Genomic DNA, 22,416 nt, shown 5'->3' on the forward strand with positions numbered 1-22,416 from the left:
CTCTTTCATTCCTCTTTTCTCCCACCTCTGGAACAAACTCCCTCACTCTCTTCAATCCCACTCCTCCCTCCAGGTCTTTAAAACAGCTGTTCACCACCATCTCTCATCTTCCCCCATCCAAAACATTGATCTTTTCTACCCCCGTGAATTCACCCCAGATCCACTTTTTTGAAATACCAACTTCTTTCCTGGAAGTCCAAGCAGTGTCCATGTGTTTTATACCTCTCCCACCCCCCCCACCCCCCCCCATTCCCGTGCCTCCTCCCCCCAAGCCTTCATCCTCCCACAGATCTCTCGATGTCCCTGCTCTCAAATGTTGTACTTGTGTGCTCCCCCCTCTCTCCCCCATCCTGTCTCCTGCTCCCTTTATTTCCTCTTGTGTGTCCGTTTTTTTTGTTTTTTTGTTTTTTGTCATTAATGTTAGCTCTTACACGAGCCTCGATCTTGTATACAAAAAAAAAACAACAACAAAAAAATCCCTCTGAGGTCGGCAATATGAGTACCTGCTTACTGGAAATGGGGGCACTACATCAGCGGCACATACAGTCACGTGAAAAAGTAAGTACACCCCATGTAAAGTTTTTACTTTTTCAACATATTTCAACATACAGCTATTTGATCTTCATTTCAACAATATTGATAGATAAAGGTGATATAATATAACAAACATCATGAAACATTTACATGTTGTAGTCCATTGTATAATTTTAATAAACATAAATGCAAATTTCGCATGTGGAAAACGTAAGTACACCGTTGGCTCTAATATGTGGTATTGCCCCCTTTGGCAGAAACAACCTCAAGTAGGCGTTTCTTATAACTGTCTACCAGTCTCTGACATCGACTGCGAGAAATTTTTGCCCACTCCTCCATGCAGAATTCTTTCAGCTGTGCGATGTTTGAGGGGTTTCTTGCATGCACAGCTCGTTTCAAATCCCCCCACAACATCTCGATGGGATTTAGATCCGGGCTTTGACTTGGCCATTCCAGAACCCCCCATTTCTTTCTTTTCAGCCATTCCTTGGTGGATTTACTGGTATGTTTAGGGTCATTGTCATGTTGCAAGGTCCACCTTCGGTTGAGCTTCAACTTTCTGACAGATGGCCTCACATTATCCTCAAGCACCCTCTGGTACAATGAAGAATTCATAGTGGATTCTATGATGGTGAGCTGCCCAGGCCCTGATGCAGCAAAGCTGCCCCAAACCATAATATTTCAACCACCATGCTTTACAGTTGGTATTAGGTTCTCGTGGTCAAATGCTGTCTTTGGTTTTCGCCAAACATGTCTTCTGGTACTGTGGCCAAATAGCTCTACCTTTGACTCATCTGTCCAGAGCACATTGTTCCAGAAGTGCTGGTCTTTGCCTCGGTGTTCATTGGCAAACTTTAGTCTTGCCCTGATGTTCTTTCTGGACAGCAAAGGTTTCCTCCTGGCACACCTTCCATGTAGATCAAATTTGTGCAGCCTCTTTCTAATTTTAGACTCGTGCACTTTGACATCAACAGTGGCAAGAGCTACCTGTAGGTCCCGTGATGACATTCTGGGGTTCTTCGAGACTTCTTTCAGCATCTTGCGGTCTGCTCTCGGGGTGAACTTGCTGGGGCGGCCTGGCCTGAACAAGTTGGTAGTTGTTTGGAATCTTCTGCACTTGTAGATGAGCTTCCGGACAGTCGAATGATTGATTTCAAATTGTTTGGAGATATTTTTAAATCCCGTCCCAGACTCGTAGGCATCTATAACCTTCTTTCTGAAGGCCTCAGAGAGCTCTTTTGATCTCGGCATGGTGACGCCGCACACTTCAACAACAAAAAGCAAACCAAACTAAATGTCTGAGGTTTAAATAAGACAGGTTCCTCCAAGATCCTCTCTAACGATGTTCTAATCATGTGCACCTGAGCTGGTGCATCTGATTCTAATTTTAGGTATTTGAAGTAGTGATAAATGTAGGGGTGTACTTACTTTTTCCACATGCGAAATTTGCATTTATGTTTATTTAAATTATACAATGGACTACAAAATGTAAATGTTTCATGATGTTTGTTATATTATATCACCTTTATCTATCAATATTGTTGAAATGAAGATCAAATAGCTGTATGTTGAAATATGTTGAAAAAGTCAAAACTTTACATGGGGTGTACTTACTTTTTCACGTGACTGTATGTGTGCCTAGTGTCGCTCTACTCTTCGGGTTTAATCAAAAGACAGCATGTTGTACTTTACAACCTTTTTGTGAACAAAATCACTAATACTAGGAAAGTTTAAAAAGAATCTTCGCTGGTTGGTCGTTCTTTAAATGAGAAACTTTTGCTGCAACAACGATCCTCATTACGAAGGTTGTTTTTCTTTTCGTGTCCCTAACGTTAACTTTGGAGGAGTTTGATTTCTGTAATAATGTTATAAAGTTGTAAATTTTATTACAGGAGCCATATTGCTTTTTATCGGACTGTTCAGCATTCCCATCTCGACGAATGGCATATGGTACTCGTAACCCATGTTCAAATCACTTCCACGATTTGTATTTCGTCATTGTGTACTCATGTCCTTGTGATCCACATTAACAGGTACATGATGTCTCCTGCTGATGCAATCATGAATTCATTACCTCCGCAAATGAAGGTGGGCTGAGGTTATGTTTTTCACTCCTGTCTGCTTGTCTGTCTATTTTGTCTGCGAGCTGAATATCTCAAAACGTTATGATTCGGACGAAATTTGGTGGACGGGTTGGGTGTGTGACAAGGACGAAATGATTCTATTTTGGTGAAGATCCGGATTCGGATCCTGATACTAAAATTTTAAAGAGATTCTTCACCATGGATAGTTCCAAAAATGATGTACAGCATGATATTTCAAAAAGTTATGGACAGATTCGGACAAAACTTTGTGGATGAATTAGGTAGATGACGAGAACAAGCCGATTACATTTTGGTTCAGGTCCTGATGTAGATCCGGCCTTTCAGTGAGATACAAAATGTAAACTGTTCAACCTGGTGGAGGTATGCACTCTACAGTGTGCCGTCTAGTTTCTTTATGAAATTGAAATCATAAATTGTTTTTGCAAAAATTTCAAAGTAGTCATAATAATGAATTATTTTGTGTGAATTATTAATACTAGGGCATGCCCGTACTATATATATGCCCGTACTATATATCTATCTAAAATTATATCCCCCCCCCTCTATTTACATGAAATGGTTTGGTCCATTCGCAACGCCAAAGCGAACGGCGAACGGCTTGCGAGTACAGTGACAATCCCCCCCCCTCTATTTACATGAAATGGTTTCGTCCATTCGCAACGACCACAGAACCCCCCCCCCCTCTATTTACATGGAATGGTTTGGTCCATTCGCAACGCCGGCACACGCGATCGTTCGCTGCTCTCTGATTGGTTGAATCGTTTTTTGGACATAGCTCGGTAAGTAATTGTCCGATTAATATGAAACCTTGAAAAGGCACATCCTCGGGTCCCCAGCAATATACCTGGCAAGTTAAAAGTATATCGGACCCGTGGTTGTCGAGAAACAGCGGTCACAGACAGACAAACGTACAAACGTACAAACGTACAGACAGAGATTACTGGAATTATAGATAGATGAATGAATTAATAATCGAAATATAATGGAGCAAGTGTTTGTATGTATGTATGTATGTATGTCCGCTCATCACCCATTGGTTGGACAGCTGACCTGACTCCACCCACAAATGTAACCTGAAATACTTAAACCTAAAGTACCCAGAGGAACCTCCCTCCCCCCACCCCCATACCCGGAGGACCTACAAAACCGAGAAGACCGAGAGGACCCAAAATACCCAGAGGACCCAAAAGACCCCCATGACCCTAAGTACCCAAAGGACCCTAAAGATCCTGAGGACCCAAAGGATCCAGAGGAACCAAAAGACTGAAAAGACTCCAGAGACCCAATGGACCCCAAAGACCTAAAAGACCCTGAAGACCTAAAAGACTGAAAAGACCCAGAAGACCCAGAGGACCCAAAATACCCTCAAGAACCAAAACACTCCAAAAGCCTTAAAGACCCAAAGACCCCGAAGACCCTTAAAGACCCACGAGAACCAAAATACCCTGAAGACCTAAAATACTCCAAAGACGCAAAATACCCCAAAGACCCCAAAGACCTTCAAATACCCTGAAGACCCAAGAGAACCTGAAGACCCAAAAGACCCAAAGACCCAAAATACTTCAAAGCCCCTTAAAGACCCAAAAGACCACAAATATCCAATATAGCCCAAAGATCCTTGAAGACCCAAAGACTGAAAAGACACAAAGACCCAAAATACCCCAAAGATCCTTAAAGTCCAAAAAAATCCAAAGAATGAAAAGACCCCAAAGAATGAAAAGGTCCCAAAGACTGAAAAGACCCTGAAGACCCAAAAGACTGAAAAGACCCTGAAGACTCAAAAGCCCCGAAAAGGGGCACCCAAATGCAATTATTTTTTTCTGAAAAACCATTGGCAATCATTAATGACGATCTAATTTGAAGGGAATTTTTTTTATTTGCCAATTACAAAGTGTCGAAAAACCATAGACTGTCGATTTTCGAGTTTGCCAGTGATGTCACATTGGGAACTCACCGTGATCCTGCTGGCGACGGTACATAAAGGTGGGTTTTCACGGGACACGCGAACGGTTCGCGAAGGATGCGAATGTCGAAAAAATGGCAAAGTCCAACATTCGTATTTTAGGCTCCAAAAGTTCGCCAAACATGCGCGTGGGTTCGGAAGCGTCGTCAATTGTTCGCAGGAGTCGTTTTTTGTTCGGCGGGTATTTCAAACATTTTTGAAATACCCGGAGCTCCAAAAGTTCAAATATTTTTGAAATACCCGCCGAACAAAAAACGACTCCTGCGAACAATTGACGACGCTTCCGAACCCCCGCGCATGTTTGGCGAACTTTTGGAGCCTAAAATACGAATGTTGGACTTTGCCATTTTTTCGACATTCGCATCCTTCGCGAACCGTTCGCGTATCCCGTGAAAACCCACCTTAAGGAAACGGCGTATTGCGAGCTCTGATTTCGATACTGATTGGGGATGATGAAGTGGGGGGGGGGGGGGGGGTGGAGTGGTCGTGGCGTATTGTTAGCTAGGGTGACAGTTGACGAGGGATTGTGAGGGGATGGTTGAGGTGGGGCGGGTTTGGGGTCATGGGTATTGTTAGCTAGTGTGACGGTTGATAGGGGATTGTGAGGAGATGGTGGGGGGCGGTAAGGGGTGTGGGGTGGTCATGTGTATTGTTAGCTAGGGTGACGGTTGAAGGGGAATTGTGGGGGGAAGTGGAGTGGGGGGGAGGAGGGGTGTGGGGTTGTTATGGGTATTGTTAGCTGGGGTGACGGTTGATGGGGGAATGTGAAGGGATGGTGGAGTGGAGTGATGGCTGTGGGGTTGTTATGGATATTGTTAGCTAGGGTGACGGTTGATAGGGGATGGTGGAGTGGGGTATGGTGTGTGGGGTGGTCATGGGTATTGTTAGCTCAGGTGATGGTTGATGGGGGAATGTGAAGGGATGGTGGAGTGGGGTGATGGGTGTGTGGTGGTCATGGTATTGTTAGCTCCGGTGACGGTTGAAGGGGGATTGAGGGTGAAGTGGAGTGGGGGGGGGGGGAGGGGTGTGGGGTTGTTATGGGTATTGTTAGGTAGGGTGATGCTTGATGGGGGATTGTGAGAGGATGGTGGAGGGGAGGGGAAAGAGTTGGTTGTGGGTATTGTTAGCTAGGATGATGTTTGATGTTTGTTTTTTTTTCTGGAAAATTTAGATGCCTCAAAAACCAAGGCCACCTAAGTTGAACAGAAATCAGCAAGAGCAATACTACCAAAGGAAATCGTCAGGAAATCCAAGTCGAAGTAGTTGTATCAGCAGAAAATATCCAATGGCAGAAAAATGTGTTGCACGCTTCGAACAAGATCGCCTGTAAGTCGGGTACTCTGCTAGTAATAATAATGAATCAAGTAAATAAATAATGAATCGGTTTGTGGCCTTTAAAAAAAAAAAGCATTATTTCTGCTTCCGGTGTCATATGATAAATTTATTTAAAGGGACAAGTGCACCCCCTCCCTACAGAAGCGGGAGGAAGTGTCAGGTTATTATACTCTCTGGGGTATGTAGATTACAGTAGATCTTGACTCGGGCCTCTAAAACTACAGGTTTCCTCCCTTTCAGTTTAGTGTTAAACAGCAGTAGTGACTGTTTAAAAAGGTAATCATACGTGTTTGTGGTTTATGATATTTTTACTTCGGCTAGGAGTTCCCCAAGAAATGCCACAATAAGCTAATTTATACATGTTAACATAGCGTTTGTCCAAGGTTGAAAACCCCTATTGCGGAGGGGGGGATAATATTTATATTATTATTGCTTTGTAATAACATGAATATTATGCGATTATCATTTGTGTTATTAGAAGCATCCTTGGAAAATGGCACTATAAGCTAGCAATACACTTAAGGTTTTCGCCCAAGGCCTCTTGGGAAAGGGGGGAGGGAAAATTAAGTCACTCCAACCTCCATCGTGTGACCCTTAGTCTTCCTGTCAAGTTTGGTTGATATTGGATAATTAACGACCGAATGTATTGCGGTCAGACAAACAGACAAACAGAGGGACGTGCATCAAATTGCATACTTTACATTGATGCATTCTTTGTTATCAAGTGGCATGAATCATCGATTAATCTATTCCAATATTTTGTGGGATCCAAATTCTAATAAGTGTAAATCGGGAATAATTTAGCGGGAAAGTTGGCTTGGTAATCATTATATCTATATCCATCACCATGGATCCATATAATAATTTGGATCAAAATGGATGCCATGTTGTGTTTGTGACCGAGCTCTCCCTGTAGATCTCTCTGTCATGTATAGGCAAACCCTAAATTTGTCACATTCACTCATTTGTGTTGCACAAACTGCGCCTCGGTCTACTCATTGCTTGGAGAGTTGCACCGCCTTTTGTAAAGCAGGATAAAAAGCTGCTGCAACAGTCAACAACATCATCATGGTCACCAGAAAGTATCTCTGGCAATGAAAAAGAAGAGGATACATTTGTTAAGAGGGTTTAACAGGCAAATCCGATATTGTCATGTTTTCTAAATCATGGTCCACATTTTGGCATTTCGAAACCGTTTTGGTTATAAAGTTGCACAGCTATTGTAAACAATGAAGTAGATGTAGCTGAAACAGCCACAGCCATGCTTTAGGAAGTTCTGGGTCGACAAAGACCTTTGAACTTTTGTGGGTCTTGTGGCACTTCATGAAACAAGAAAACAACACGTGCACTCGTAACACGTGATGATTGATCTTGGGTAAGAGTTGCATTATTTTCTTGTTTTTTTTTTGTTTTGTTTTTTGGCAGACGGCCAACATGACCAACCTGACCAATACGACCACAGTACGTAATCACTAGACTACGGATTTTTATGTTAAGAAAATAGGCCTTTTATGTTTTGAAAAGCGGAAATTTTTTTTTTTATGTGAAAAATTCCCGAAATATTTTTTTCCCCCGTTTTATTCATTTTTTATTATTACCAAGTTTTTCAGAAATCAGTCAAAAAAAGAACAAAAAATGGTAAGCTTTTTCCTGCACAACATTAAGCACTCTGGGCTAGTAAACAGGTAAAAAATGACGTTCAGGTACCTTTATTGCAACCGCATTGTTTGATAAGTAGAGGACAAGAAGAAATTGACAAGACCCTTTAAGGAACGGTTAAAGTAGGTGTTTGAAATCATTATCTTGGTAATGTTCTCCTTGGTGAGGCGGTGTCGGCGGTCGGTGAGGACGTTTCTGTAGACGGAGAAGGACCTTTCCACGTCGACGCTGACGATGGGGCAGTACCTCAAGAGGGGGATGTCAGCAAGCTTGACTCCAGCCGGCACACCAACCTCAGATCCGTGCTGATCTCCATCCAGGATCAAAGCCACTGTCCTCAGCACACCAATGTCAGGATTGCGCTGCAGCACCGCCTTGAACCTGGTGAGCAGGATCTCCTTACGGCAGCCTCGGATCTTTTCGAGCTCCTCCTTGGCCTGATCAAGGAGCTGGAAGGCCTTGGCCAGCTCCATGCCGGCCTCCTCCAGCTGCTTAAGGATCTTCGGGATGAACGACACGTGGGCATTTAAGAAGACCAAACTGAGCTTGATGTCCGCCTTTCCGAACAGGTCCTTGGCACTCCGGATTGCCATCGCGTCGTCATCATTCAGCTGGTCCACAATGTCCTTGACGGCCTCGAAGTGCTCGGCGTAAAACACCGCGGCGTCGATCCACGTCCCCCACCGAGTAAGAATGGGCTCCGGGGGAGAGAAAGATTGGGCTGCTGCTCCTTCCAAAAGACAACACGCGACGGGGCTTTGACGAACACCTTCTTCGTCGTGGCAATCAGGTCGTTGACGTCCTTGAACATTTCTCGGACTGTCTCGCAGACACGGTGGAGCGCATGGGCAACGCAAGTCACATGCAGCAAGTCCGGGAAGAGTTCCTTCAGGGCATGGCCGGCCTTGATCATATAGGCCGCGGCGTCGCTGACGAGGACCTTGAGGCACTCCGGCTTGAAATCAGGCCAAAGATAGCGCAGCGTGTCATTGACTGCACGCACGATCTCCCCGGAGTTGGTCTTCTCCAGAAACATGCACTGGACGAGGTGGGGACGAAAGTACCCCTCCTTGGACAAGCGTCCCGCGATGATGTTGGCCACATATCGACCTGCCGAATCGGTCGTCTCGTCGACGGACAGCCAGATGGGCTGCTGTCCGAGGTCGGCACGGATCCCCGCCAAGGCCTCGTCGTAGCACTTGTCGAGGTAGTGCTTTCGAATCCAGCTTTCATCGGGGATCTGGAGAGTGATGTGCTTCTCCAGGAACGACCGGAGGGCAGGGTTTTCCAATTTCGACCATGGGATGCCAGCGGCCAGCATGGCCTGGCACAGCTCCTGAGCCACGACGTCGCACTTGTGCCTCTTTCCGCCACCAAAGTCCTCCATGGTGGCTTGCGTGACCGTCCTCTTCTTCTTCAAGGCCAAGTTGCTCTTGTGGCGGTCTCCTCGGACATGTTGGGCCAGCTCAGACTTCTGCTTCGCCCGGAAAGTCTTTTCACAAGCTCGACAGAAAGCCGTGTCACTCGACACGTACTTGAAGGTGGCCCCATCGCCGCCAGCGTTGAATTCCTTCAGCCACTTGTCACGAAGAGCAGCACTCATCTTGATAGGAGACTTGTTCACACTTTGTGTACACTCTCTCACTGTAGTACACCGCCTCACTGCTGTACACGCTGGGGACGCAACGCACGCAAGTGGACGCAACGTTTTGTTTTTGAGATCGATCGCAGTTAAAAATTTCGATCGCAGTTACAAATTTCGATCGCAGTTTAAAATTTCGAAAAATTCCCTAATTTTTTTAGCGTTGCCAGACATTTTCGACCAAAAAGGGCATTTTATTTTATTTTTCCCGAAAAAGGGCGAAATTCTTTTTTTCTCCGAAAATAGCAAAATAATTTTTTTGCGCGCAAAAAAGCCGTTTTATGTGAAAAAATATTTTTTCTTTTTTCACATAAAAATCCGATGTGCAGTAATCACAATTAGGGTCCTCGGTCGTTGATGTCATCGATTACTTAACCGCAGCGGGGACCCGAGCCACGCAACACCAGAGTGTTTTCACGTTCCGACCGACTTTACCCATAAAAAGCTGCAAGAAGCAGTGCCGGTGTGGCGTGAGCTCATTTTAAGATTTACCAGGTAACTCGGGACAGGCGCACTAAAATGGTGCCTGAAAAAGGCAGCACTTTAAACGTACCCCGGACGGAATGAGAAAAGCTATTGGTGCAAAAAATCTTTTTATAAAACCTTTTAAAGATAAAATGCATTTAAAGGTTGTGCACGTACATACGAGAGCGTTTAAGAAGTCCTGTGAACTAAAGAAATCCTCACAATCGTCCAAGAAATACCAAAATTGTCATTTTTTAATATCCCAAGAAGACACAAAAAATACCTTCTTCATTAATAAATATATTTACCTCTGCCACCAAAGGTGGATGGAGGTTATGTTTTCACCCCTGTGTGTGTTTGTTTGTCTGTGTGTCTGTGAACAAAATATCTCAAAAGGTTATGGATGGATTCGGACGAAATTTGGCAGAGAGGAAGTGTATGTGACACCGACGAAATGATTAGATGTTGGTGAAGATCCGGATTCGGATCCGGCTAGTATTTTTAAAAAGTGATTCTTCACGATTCGGAGATCGGGACAAAAACGATCCAAAGCAGGATATCTCAAAAAGTTATCGAAGGATTTGGAAGAAACTTGGTGGTCAGGCTGGGTGCGTGACAAGGACGAATCGATTCGATTTTGGTGATGATCTGAATGTGGATTCGGATACGAGAATTATTTAATTTGTAAGTGATTCTTCACCATTGAGTGATGGGGCTAAAACCGATACATAGCTGGATATCTCAAAAAGTTATCCACGGATTTGGACGAAACCTGGTGGATCGATTGGGTGCGTGACAAGGACGAATCGATTCGATTATTGGTGATGATCTGAATATGGATTCGGATACGAGAATTATTTAATTTTTAAGTGATTCTTCACCATTGAAGGATTTGGCGAAAAACGATATATAACATGATATATGTTATGGAAATAGTATAAAAAGTTATGGAAGAGTTATGACTAAACTAGGCGGACGAGTTTGTTCGGTGACAAGAACAAGCCGATTCGATCTTGTTAAATTTGCGTTTCTCGGATTGCTCTGAGTATCTTGTTCCTTTACTTATTTAATTTTTCAATTCCTCCGTGAGGTCACATGAAATCGTTGTCCATTATTTACCACCATCGGGCACACAACTACACAAGTGTCGAAAGCACAAACCTTGGGGTGTTGTTTCACCGGAATGATGACCCTTTCTACCAGCTTCATGTTCCTGTTGCTCACGACGTCGATGTACTTTTTCCCATGCTCCTCCAGCCCTCCATTCTCGGCCTTTTGGACCTTCTCCGAATCTGCAGAGAACACGAGTGTCAGACTTATGATGGCGTTTTAAAAGAGCAATACAATGATGACAATTGGCAGTGTTACCTGCACGAATGGCATGATCACGTGATGAAATATAGTATCATGGGCACAGATATTCAGAATGAAGGTTTTGTCGCGACGAGTGTACGCGGGGGCGATCAAGTGTCCTCGGAACGAAATACTCACATTTGTCCAGGTGATGCCGACTTTTTTTAAAACATTTTTCAATCCATGAGTATAAATAAATAATTAGTTAGAAAAATCATGTTTACTCCGAGATTGCGAAATAAATATGGCATTTCGTGGACTGTTGCGAGCGTCTCCGATGGAGTAAGTTTTGAATGTTCAGCGTTTATCGGAACAGATGGCTCCAACGTGCAAGTTTGTGAATTTTTAGTTTTTTTTCCGAAGATCCAAGAAAATCTACAGGAAAACAATCTTGTCACAGTACTTCATTCATGGTGAGGGTGCCACTGCTGGAAATGGATTGCTGAATTGAATGTTTTAATAAAAACCAGAAACCCACGTTGTGAGCTGATGTGAGTACCTCGCGTACAACGATTGAACTTTACACCACAGCAAATGGGTAATGACATGTCTTTGCACGGGTAGAAAAACAAATGTCACACGCACAAACACCTCTACACACGTACACAACTACATGCAGACACACATCTATAAATACACACAACTACATGCAGACACACATCTATAAATACACACACCTACATGCAGATACACATCTATAAATACACACACCTACATGCAGATACACATCTATAAATACACACACCTACATGCAGACACACATCTATAAATACACACACCTACATGCAGACACACATCTATAAATACACACACCTACACATACAGACATACACACACACATGCACCAACACCTCTACACACGTACACAACTACATGCAGACACACATCTATAAATACACACAACTACATGCAGACACACATCTATAAATACACACACCTACATGCAGACACATATCTATAAATACACACAACTACATGCAGACACACATCTATAAATACACACAACTACATGCAGATACACATCTATAAATACACACACCTACATGCAGACACACATCTATAAATACACACACCTACACATACAGACATACACACACATGCACCAACACACACTTATACACACCTACACACACCTATACACAGATACACACACACACACACACACTTATACACACCTACACACACCTATACACGGATACACACACACACACACACACACACACACACACACACACACATACACATACACACTAAACACATAAATATGCACACACACACACATACAGACATACACACACCTACACACACACCTATACACACCCACACACACATACCTCCACACACAAACCAAACACACACACACGCACCTAAACACATACAGACACACACACACACACACACACACACACACAATCTCGTTTTTTCATTTCTGTTCCTCACAAATCTACCTCTCTCTTTTATTCACACACACACACACACACACACACACACACACACACACACACACACACACACACACGATTAATTAATTGTACAGTATCGGTTGTTCCTAAACTTAAATATAAATAATTTAAAGGATTGTTGTAAATGATGTTAATTTTACAACATCCCATATTCAACTTTATGTAAATTGTAAACCTCAAACATAGTTTCTCCACCGAAAGCAAGAACCTTAACCTGTCAGCAATTGACTAGTTTCCCGACTGCACGGATCATCAGCTGGGTACCGTTCTTCCTCGAGGTTTCGATCCTTTCAGCCCAGGACCTCTCCAAACGGCGGATCCACAACCTCGGTCATGGATCCACATCAATAGATGGTACATCAGTGGATCCACAACCTCAGTTGCGTCCAGGCAGTCAGTCAACCCATCAATGCACCAACATATTGCATCGCACATTTGCTACAGGTCAATAGGTAAACTATATTTGAGGTTTTACATGTAATTAATTCTTTAGTTTCTTTTAACTTGTAACATCTAACCGTTACTGTACAATTAATTATATTGTTTGTGGTTTTCATGCTTTGAAATGTAGTTGAGCAAACATAAAATATCATATAAATGTAGTTTAACAAACACATTAACATCACATCAACAAAGAATAAACATATAAATATATGAGAAACAGTATCGTGGATTTTATAGAGAAATTGATTATAGAGAAACAGTATGGAACACACACACACACACACACACACACACACACACACACACACACACACACACCTATATTCAGCTACTCTCACACACCCCTATACACACCTACACACACACACACACACACACACACACACAGACACACACACACACACACACACACACACAGAACTACAGACAAACTTACCTTCTTTTATTTTCTGAACACTGTCCCTCACAACAATTATGATAATTTATTGAACAGTAATAGCTAAAATGTGGAGGTGTGCGCCCAAAGCAACAACTTCAGTAACTTTTTTTGGAGTAATCCATTTTCAGACTGCCCGGACCAGCCCGGACTTCTCCAAACGGTGGGTCAACATCAGTGGACGCACACACACGTTCCCCCACCTCCCCTCCACCCCTACCCACCTCCCTCCCTCCTCCCCCCACAAAAGTGTTCCTCAAGAAATATCCCCAAAATGGTTACCGCCCGAGCATATCCACACGTGTCAAACTCTCACTCTCGAGTGGAGGTGGAGTGGAAAGGCAAAGGAAGAGGTATAACAGACAAAACAGCACCCGATATTAAACAACCCTAAAAAGATTTGTCCCAAATATTGTCCCCCAAATATTCCTACAGGTCGCACAAGATCTGCCAGCAACCCTCTGATGGTTAAACTGCCGAAATCTCGGCTCTCTGCTCACCTTCACTCTTTCATTCCTCTTTTCTCCCGCCTGTGGAACAAACTCCCTCACTCCCTTCAATCCCACTCCTCCCTCCAGGTCTTTAAAACAGCTGTTCACCACCATCTCTTATCTTCCCCCATCCAAAACCTTGATCTTTTCTACCCCCGGTAATTCACCCCAGATCCACCTTGTTTGAAATTCCAACTTCTTTCCTGGAAGTCCTGGCAGTGTCCATATGTTTTATACCTCTCCCACCGCCCCCTTCCCATGCCCCCCCCCCCCCCCAAAGCCCTCGCCCTCTCTCAGATCTCTCGATGTCTCCATGTCTCTCGGTCCCTGCTCTCAAATGTTGTGTTTGTGTCCTTCCCCCTCTCTCCCCATCTTGTCTACCGCTCCCGATGTAATATGTTTTATGTGTCGGTTTGTCTTTCTGTGTGATTAATGTTCGCTCTTTCACGAGCCTCGATCTTGTATACAAAAAAAAAAAACCAAAAAAAAAACCCCCCATTTGGCCATAATCTATACAGCTCAACATGCAAACGAGAACCAACAGCCGACAGATCATTGAAAACCAGCCTTGAGTTACTCACCTTTACAAACGTTCTCTGATACCAGGTACCACAATCCAATTCATTTTAACCTACCAGTCTATCCAGCCTTGGAATTCACGTTGAGGTTTTTCTGCTGTAAAGTTTCTGTTGTGCAGCAACTTTTAGACCGACACAAGGCACGTTTTACTGTCGTGAAATATTAAACAAGCTAATTATCTAAAATGCCAACCTCAGAATGAACCATTTAAAGAGTAGCGTTCTCTTGAGGGAGTCTGCCGAAAACTGTCAGAACCCCCGTTTGACGTGATTTATTGTATAGGATTTCCTGCCCAGTGAGCCCTTCTTATGCAAAACACGCGCACACACACACACACACACGTATGTATATATATATATATATATGTATGTATATATATATATATATATATATATATATATATATATATATATATATATATATATATATATTGTTGCGGATATGAGAACTGTATATTTTTTTGATTGAGTGAATTGTTATTATTGTTTATTCTGCGCCCCCCTGCCTCCGGAGCTGTGTAAAGGTGAAAGGGCATCCCATAATTAGTCCACAAGCATACACGTCAGCCAAGTAATAGAATACCCCTGTTTGATAGTTATCTCTTATTCTGTGTTTTAGGGTAAGGCTGTGTCTCCCATTAATTGAAGTACTCCATTGCACCAGTGAAAGAGAATAGATCCCCTTTCATTCCCATCCCCAAAATCTCCATTTCCTTTTACATCCCCTCTCGTGATTGCCAACCCTCGATTGCCAATTACCTCCCCTCCAATAACGGCCATTGACCACGAGGCAGGGTCGGAGAAGAAAGGCGTGTCTCCACCTCGTCATAGAGGGGAAGAGGGGCGTGCCCGCCCGTCGTCATCAAGGGCGGAGCGAGAGGGTCGCGTGACCAACCAGGGCCGAGGTGAGCACACCGATGGGCGTGTCCTGAAGGCCGGCGGCTTGATCGCTGGAGGCGCTATAAAGGCGCGCGCGCAAGAAGCGAGGAGTGAGTCAGTGGTTGCGTTGGGAGTCAGTGGTTGCGTTGAGAGTCAGTAGAGTCGGTGGTCAGTTGGTTGCGTTGGTTGCGGTGAGGAGTCGGTGGTGGTGGTCAGTGGTTGCGTTGGTTGCGGTGAGGAGTCGGTGGTGAGAAGTGAGTGGACCAAGAAAGAGTTGAGGGTTTGGACCAGACGAGCCAGACAAGTCCTGGGAAAGCACGCGACGTCCACAGCAGCCACAACAGCAGCTTGGGGCCTGAACGGCGGTTTTGAGCAGGGCCGCAAAGGAACGGCGGCTGCTAAACGCGCCGATCGTGCTGCAGGACCTCCTTGGACCTTCCTCTCCCTCCAGCCATCCACCTCCTGCCTTTCCACCCTTCTTGTGTACATGAGTTTGTTTTTTTTTTTTTTTTTTTTTTTTTTTTTTTTTGTATACAATATCGAGGCTCGTGAAAGAGCGAACATTAATCACACAGAAAGACAAACCGACACATAAAACATATAACATAGGGAGCGGTAGACAAGATGGGGAGAGAGGGGGAAGGACACAAACACAACATTTGAGAGCAGGGACCGAGAGACATGGAGACATCGAGAGATCTGAGAGAGGGCGAGGGCTTTGGGGGGGGGGGGGGCGTGGGAAGGGGGCAGTGGGAGAGGTATAAAACATATGGACACTGCCAGGACTTCCAGGAAAGAAGTTGGAATTTCAAACAAGGTGGATCTGGGGTGAATTAGCGGGGGTAGAAAAGATCAAGGTTTTGGATGGGGGAAGATAAGAGATGGTGGTGAACAGCTGTTTTAAAGACCTGGAGGGAGGAGTGGGATTGAAGGGAGTGAGGGAGTTTGTTCCAGAGGCGGGAGAAAAGAGGAATGAAAGAGTGAAGGTGAGCGGAGAGCCGAGATTTCGGCAGTTTAACCATCAGAGGGTTGCTGGCAGATCTTGTGCGACCTGTAGGAATATTTGGGGGACAGAGCACAGAGAGAGCTGGGGGTGCAAGGCCGGAGAGGAGTCGGTAGAAGACAGAAAGACCACCTACCTGCCTGCGGTGAGTGAGTGAAAGGCCCTCAGAGATAGCTTCATCGCGGGAGATTCCAATAATTCTGAAAGCTTTGGTTTCAACAGCGTGAAGCCGAGCTAGGTGTGAGGCAGGAGCACCGGCCCATAGGGGAGAACAGTATTCCATTGAGTTTGTTTGTTCTGTCCCTGGGTTAATTAAGTCTGTATAAGCTAATAATTGCACTGTGTCTCTGATTCTTCTGTATATTATTTTATTATCTTTCCTTCTCCTTGGTTACTTTGAGCATGTAAATAGTAGGAATAAATTTAGTAGTATTTCCAACCTTTTTGTCTTCTTCTTCTTCTTCACATCCGTGTCGCCTTTGTCTTTTCCCTATTGAATAGCTGCGGTGCGATCCGGCCAACGTTTGGGTGGAATCGGGTTCTAATCGGGGAGTAACTGTTCGGTCGCGGTTGGACCATCCGCTCGGCCCATCATACCATCTAAACCGCGATCAGTAACAATATATATATATATATATATATATATATATATATATATATATATATATATATATATATATATATACACACACACATACATACAGTGCCTTCAGAAAGTATTCACACCCCTTGTCTCTTTCACATTTTGTTACGTTACAGCCTGAATTTAAAAAGGATTAAATTGATATTTTTGTCACTGATCCACACATAATACCCTATAATGTCAAGATGGAATTTTTTTCTTTGAGAAATTTTTACAAAATAATTAAAAATGAAAAGTTTACATGTTTTGAGATAATAAGTATTCAACCTCTTTGCTCTGACACTCTGAGCTCAGGTGCATCCAATTTCCTTTGATCATCCTAAAGATGTCTCTACAACTTGATTGGAGTCCACCTGTGGTCGATTCAATTGATTGGAAATTATTTAGAAAGAAACACACCTTTCTATATAAGGTCCCGCAGTTGACAGAGCATGTCAGAGCAGAAACTCTACCATGAAGTCGAAGTGACTGTCCATATAACTCCAAAATAGCATTGTCAGGAGGCAGAGATCTGGAGAAGGGTATAAAACAATTTCTAGTGTTGAAGGTTCCCAAGAGCACAGTGAGCTCCATCGTTAGGAACTGGAAAGAATATGGAACTCTCCAGACTATTCCTGGAGCTGGCCATCCGACCAAACTGAGCAACAGCGCAAGAAGGACTTTGGTCAAGGAGGTGACAAAGAACCCAATGACCACTCTGATAGAACTACACAGTTTCTTCGCTGAGATGGGAGAACCTGCTGGACGGACAACAGTCTCTGCAGCATTTCACAAATCTCGGCTTTATGGGAGAGTGGCCAGATGGAAGCCACTCTTGAGAAAAGGCACATGACAGCACGCCTGGAGTTTGCAAAAAGGCACGTGAAAGACTTTGAGTGCATGAGGCAAAATATTCTGGTTTTTTCTTTTTCTTTTTTTTGTATACAAGATCGAGGCTCGTGAAAGAGCTAAATGGTGTGGTCTGATGTGGTCTGTGGTCTGATGAGATGAAAATTGAACTCTTTGGCCTGAATGCAAAGCGCTACGTCTGGCAGAAAGCGAGCACAGCTCATCACCCATCTAACGCCATCCCTACTGGGAAACATGGTGGTGGCAACATCATGCTATGGGGATGCTTTTCAGTGGCAGGGACTGGGAGACTTGTGAGGATAGAGGGAACGATGAATGAAAGCAAAGACGGGCAAATCCATGAGAAGAATCTGCTTCAGAATGCAAAAGATCCGAGAGACTGAAAAGTTACATTCCAACAGGACAATGACCCCAAGCATACAGCCAAAGCAACACTGGAATGGATTCAGAACAAGAGCGTAAAAGTCCTTGAGTGACCCAGCCAAAGCCCAGACTTCAATCCCATTGAGAATCTGTGGAAAGACTTGAAGATTGCTGTTCACCGACGCTCCTCGTCCAACTTGACAGAGCTTGAGCAAATCTGCAAGGAAGAATTGGAGAAACTCCCTAAATCCAGATGTGCAAAGCTGATACAGACATACCCAAGAAGACTCGAAGCTGTGATCGCCGCCAAAGGCGCTTCTACGAAGTATTAACTCAGGGGATAAATAATGCAAATTATGTAAATTAGATATTTTTGCATTTCATTTTTTATTATTTTGTAAAAAATTCAAAAAAATATACATTTTGACATTGTGGGGTATTATTTGTATGTAGATCAGTGACAAAAAAATGTCAATTTAATACATTTAAAATACAGGCTGTAACATAACGAATCGTGACAAAGTCAAGGGGTGTGAATACTTTTTGAAGGCACTGGACAAACAGAAATATATATATATATATATACATGCGTATATCAGCTTAATTTCACATGTGGGTATGATGTTACTAAACATCATTCACCACAGAATAGAAGTCTTGATGAAGTGAGAAATGCCATCTTGAGCAATAAGGTTTCATAAAAGGAAGAGGAAGTAGAGACCAAATCGCAAATCTGAGGTGGATCATGAAAAGGCAATGGAATAACAAGGGAGGGTGCATCACAAAATACATGACAGCAAGGCCTTCGATTTTGTTGATCATTAAATGATGTGGATAATGTTGAGAGAAATGGGGATGTTGGAGCACCTCATATGTCTGATGAGAAACCTGTACACAAAACAAGAAGCTACGGGTATGAATGGAGTGCGGAGAGACAGAATCATTTGGAATTGGAAAAGTGGTCAGATAGGGGTGCATTCTCACCCTTTCCTTGTTCAATCTGTATTGTGAGTACATCATGAGGAAATCAAACTTGGATGATATAGATTATAGAGGGTGGAATCATGTTTGGAGGAAGATATAACAACAACCTAAGGTATGTTATCTATACCACACTGCGGAGAGATCTTGATGAAACTGCTGCAAATAGTGAAGAAGGAAAGTGAAAAAGCTGTTCTTTATGAAAACGTCAAAAACACTAAAATATTGTCAACTGAGAAGGTCGATGTGTTCAGATTTAGAGAAAATCACGAGAAAATAGTGGAAGTTTCATCTTCCTGGATTATAAGACTGAAGTGAGTGGTGAATGTGGAGGAGAAAGTAATAGACAGTTAGTGTCAGGGAGAACAACAATGTCAGTATTGACAAAGGTCTTATGAAGTACATGTACAGTGAAAAAGAGAGAATGGGAAAAGATTCTGTCTTGAAATTCGGCGTTTCAGATATATGTTAAAAATAACATGGACTGCAAGAAGAACAAACAAATTAGTGCTTGAAGAAATTAGACCAGCATGCGCATGAGAACATAGAAGCATTGATGCTAAAACAGAAACTGTCATGTTTTTGGACACATCACACATGCAAAAAATGAATGCCTGGAGAAATCAACCATGCTGGTAATGGTTGAGGGAAGGAGAGGAAAAGGCAGTCCTTGTATGTGCTGGATGGATGGGGTAAAGCGTGCAACCAGGCTGTCGCTGCCAGAGCTTCAGGGAAACAGAGCAGGATAAGGATATTTGGAGAAATCTGATGACGGAACTAGATATATATATATATATATTGTTGTGGATATGAGAATTGTGTTTTTTTTTGTTGTTGTTGTAAAATATCACCCTCCTGCCTCCATTTGGTGTATAAAGGTCAAAGGTCGTGCCCGTAGTTATTCCATATACAATCACGTAGCAAATCATAGATTTCCTCCTTGTTCAGTAGTTATCTCCTTATTATGTGTATTAGATTAAGGCTGTGTCTTCCATTAATTGACACTCCATTGCACCGAATTCAAACAAGGTAGATTCCCTTCACATGCCCCTTTTGTCATGCCAACTGCATTGGGCGGTTTTCTGCATTCCGCTGCTGCTTTGGGGTTGTGGTTTTTCGCTGCAAGACTCCATTGCGCACGAGGTCATCTCGGAGCAGAAGGTGGGAGGAGTCAGCCCAGCGCCAGGAACAAGGCGTAGCCTTGCAAACGCCTCCTCTAGGGGCGGGATCGGTGAGCCATCGCGACCAATCAAGGCTGAGTCGAGCTCACCGATGGGCGTGTCATGGAGGCCGGCGGCTTGATCGCCCCAGGGGCAATAAAAGCGCGCGTGGAAGCCATTTGAGAGACAGAGACAGCAAGCCATTTGAGAGAGAGAGAGAACCCGTCACACAACGCCCCCACATCAGATGCGGCACACCACAGCAGCTTGAACCAACGGAGCTTTGAAACCACCGCAGTTTTTGACCACGGCAGCTTTGAGCGGTGACGGCAGTTGCACTCTCGAAGCAACGTCGCCGTACGAGAGATGGTTGAGGAGAGCCGGCGGCTGCCCAACTCGAGCCGCGATCATCCCAACCACCCGGATCCTTCCCGCCATTCGTTCCTGCCATCATCCCCCGTGTAAGTCTGATTGTTCGTCCATCTTCTGTGTTGTCCTGGGGTTTAAGTAAGACTGTTAATAGGTAAGCTAGCGTTGCACTGTGTCCTTCTGGTCCGTCCCTCTTTCTGTCTTTATTTTCTTATTCTTCCTTCTCCCTTGGTTTCTTTAATTGTGTTCATTAATAGATACAAATAAATCATATTCGTATTTCCTACCTTTTGCCTTCTTCTTCTTCTTCACATCCGTTCGTCTTTGAGGTTTCCACATTGAATACCTGTGGCACGATTTGGCAAACGTTCAGGAATCGGGTCTAGTAATTGTTAATAGTTCGTGCCACGGTTGCTAAAAACCGCTCGGCAATTAACATCTGTCCGCGGTACTAACGGGGCTGTGCACCTGCCTTTCTGGGGGTAGCTGGGCAGTGTCAGGGACCACGTAGGTCAGTTATAGAAGAGGGGATTAATCCCCCCTCTAAGGGGAACAGAGGCCGACGTTGGGTTCCGTAACAATTGGTAGTCAGGAGTTGGGATCTGGAACCTGGGACTAAATTTATTTAGCCCAAATTTTGGACACCAATTGTACTATTGCGCGTAACAATTGGTGTCAGGAGTGTCGGATTCGGACCTGAAGCGTTTCGCGCGCTCAAATTATGAGTGGCCCAAAATTGTATTTTATAATATCCTAAATTTAAAATCGTGCCATGGATGGTCAAGGCGATCGGGTGCCGGTGGGAGAGATAGAGGGGTTAGGGGTAACCCAGGACCAGACGGAGTAAATGGAGGAGGAGAGAAATGGGGATGTGGTTGAGGGGGCTTCAGGCGCACAAAATGGCGCCCTTGCGCACGAGGTGGCAGCAGCACCAAATGGCGCAGCGCACATGACCGCAGAAGCGGGCTTTGATGTGGGGGACTTCGTGGCGCAATTCACCGCGATGCTGAGAATAGAGGGGGAGAAAGTGGGAAACCAGATACAAAAATGTGGGGAGAGCATACGGAAATGTGGGAAGAGTGCACAAAAATGTGGGGAGACCATGGATCGCAGGTTGGGCGAGCAGGTCCCATGGGTGCACGAGGAGGTAACGCGACTCGAGGAGTGCGGGTTGGGCAAAGTGGAGGAAAGCACAGGTAACTGGACCGGGGTAGAAATCGCGACCCGGGGTATGGGGCAGCCGGCGACCGCTGAGGCAGAAGAGGGAATTTTAATAAAGCCAGCGGTCGTCATGGTGAATAAAGAAAAAGCAGTAGTGGGTATAATCGAAATTGAAAAGATGACGGAGGTAGCCCAGCAGTTGGAGGAAGGAATGGAAACTGTACAAAGTCCGTGCTCACATCACGATGCTGTGCTTAATAATCCTTGTAAAGATTTGCAGGTGCGCATGGAGAAAAGAATCCCCCAGGTGAGTCGTGCTGTATGTTGTGCGGGGAGATTTTGTAAGAGGATGTCTGGCACGAAGAGAATTGTCGCGCGATTGGGATCGCGAAAGCACCTGGGCGTTTGTGGAAGGTCCTTTGTTTGTTGTGTTAAAGCGAATGGCACGCGTGTGAGGAAAAAGTGTACGTCAAAGAGTGAGCGTGTTACGAAGCGCGAGTGTGAAACCGAGTGCGAGCGAGAATGCACGTCGGGGTTTAC

The 22,416-nt window shown here is 44.2% G+C and overlaps 1 protein-coding gene across 1 annotated transcript in view; it reads right to left on the reverse strand.

Annotated features, from left to right (window-relative positions):
* Positions 1-22,416, reverse strand: part of LOC137439053 (KH domain-containing, RNA-binding, signal transduction-associated protein 2-like) — a 108,997-nt gene that overhangs the window by 41,037 nt on the left and 45,544 nt on the right. The window contains exon 2 of the mRNA XM_068134690.2: positions 10,865-10,995. Within this exon, the coding sequence (XP_067990791.1) occupies positions 10,865-10,995 (131 nt within the window). The remainder of the gene's footprint in view (positions 1-10,864; positions 10,996-22,416) is intronic.

The sequence above is a fragment of the Myxine glutinosa genome, chromosome 13 (assembly GCF_964187855.1).
Source record: "Myxine glutinosa chromosome 13, kmMyxGlut1.1, whole genome shotgun sequence".
Classification (NCBI taxonomy): domain Eukaryota; kingdom Metazoa; phylum Chordata; class Myxini; order Myxiniformes; family Myxinidae; genus Myxine; species Myxine glutinosa.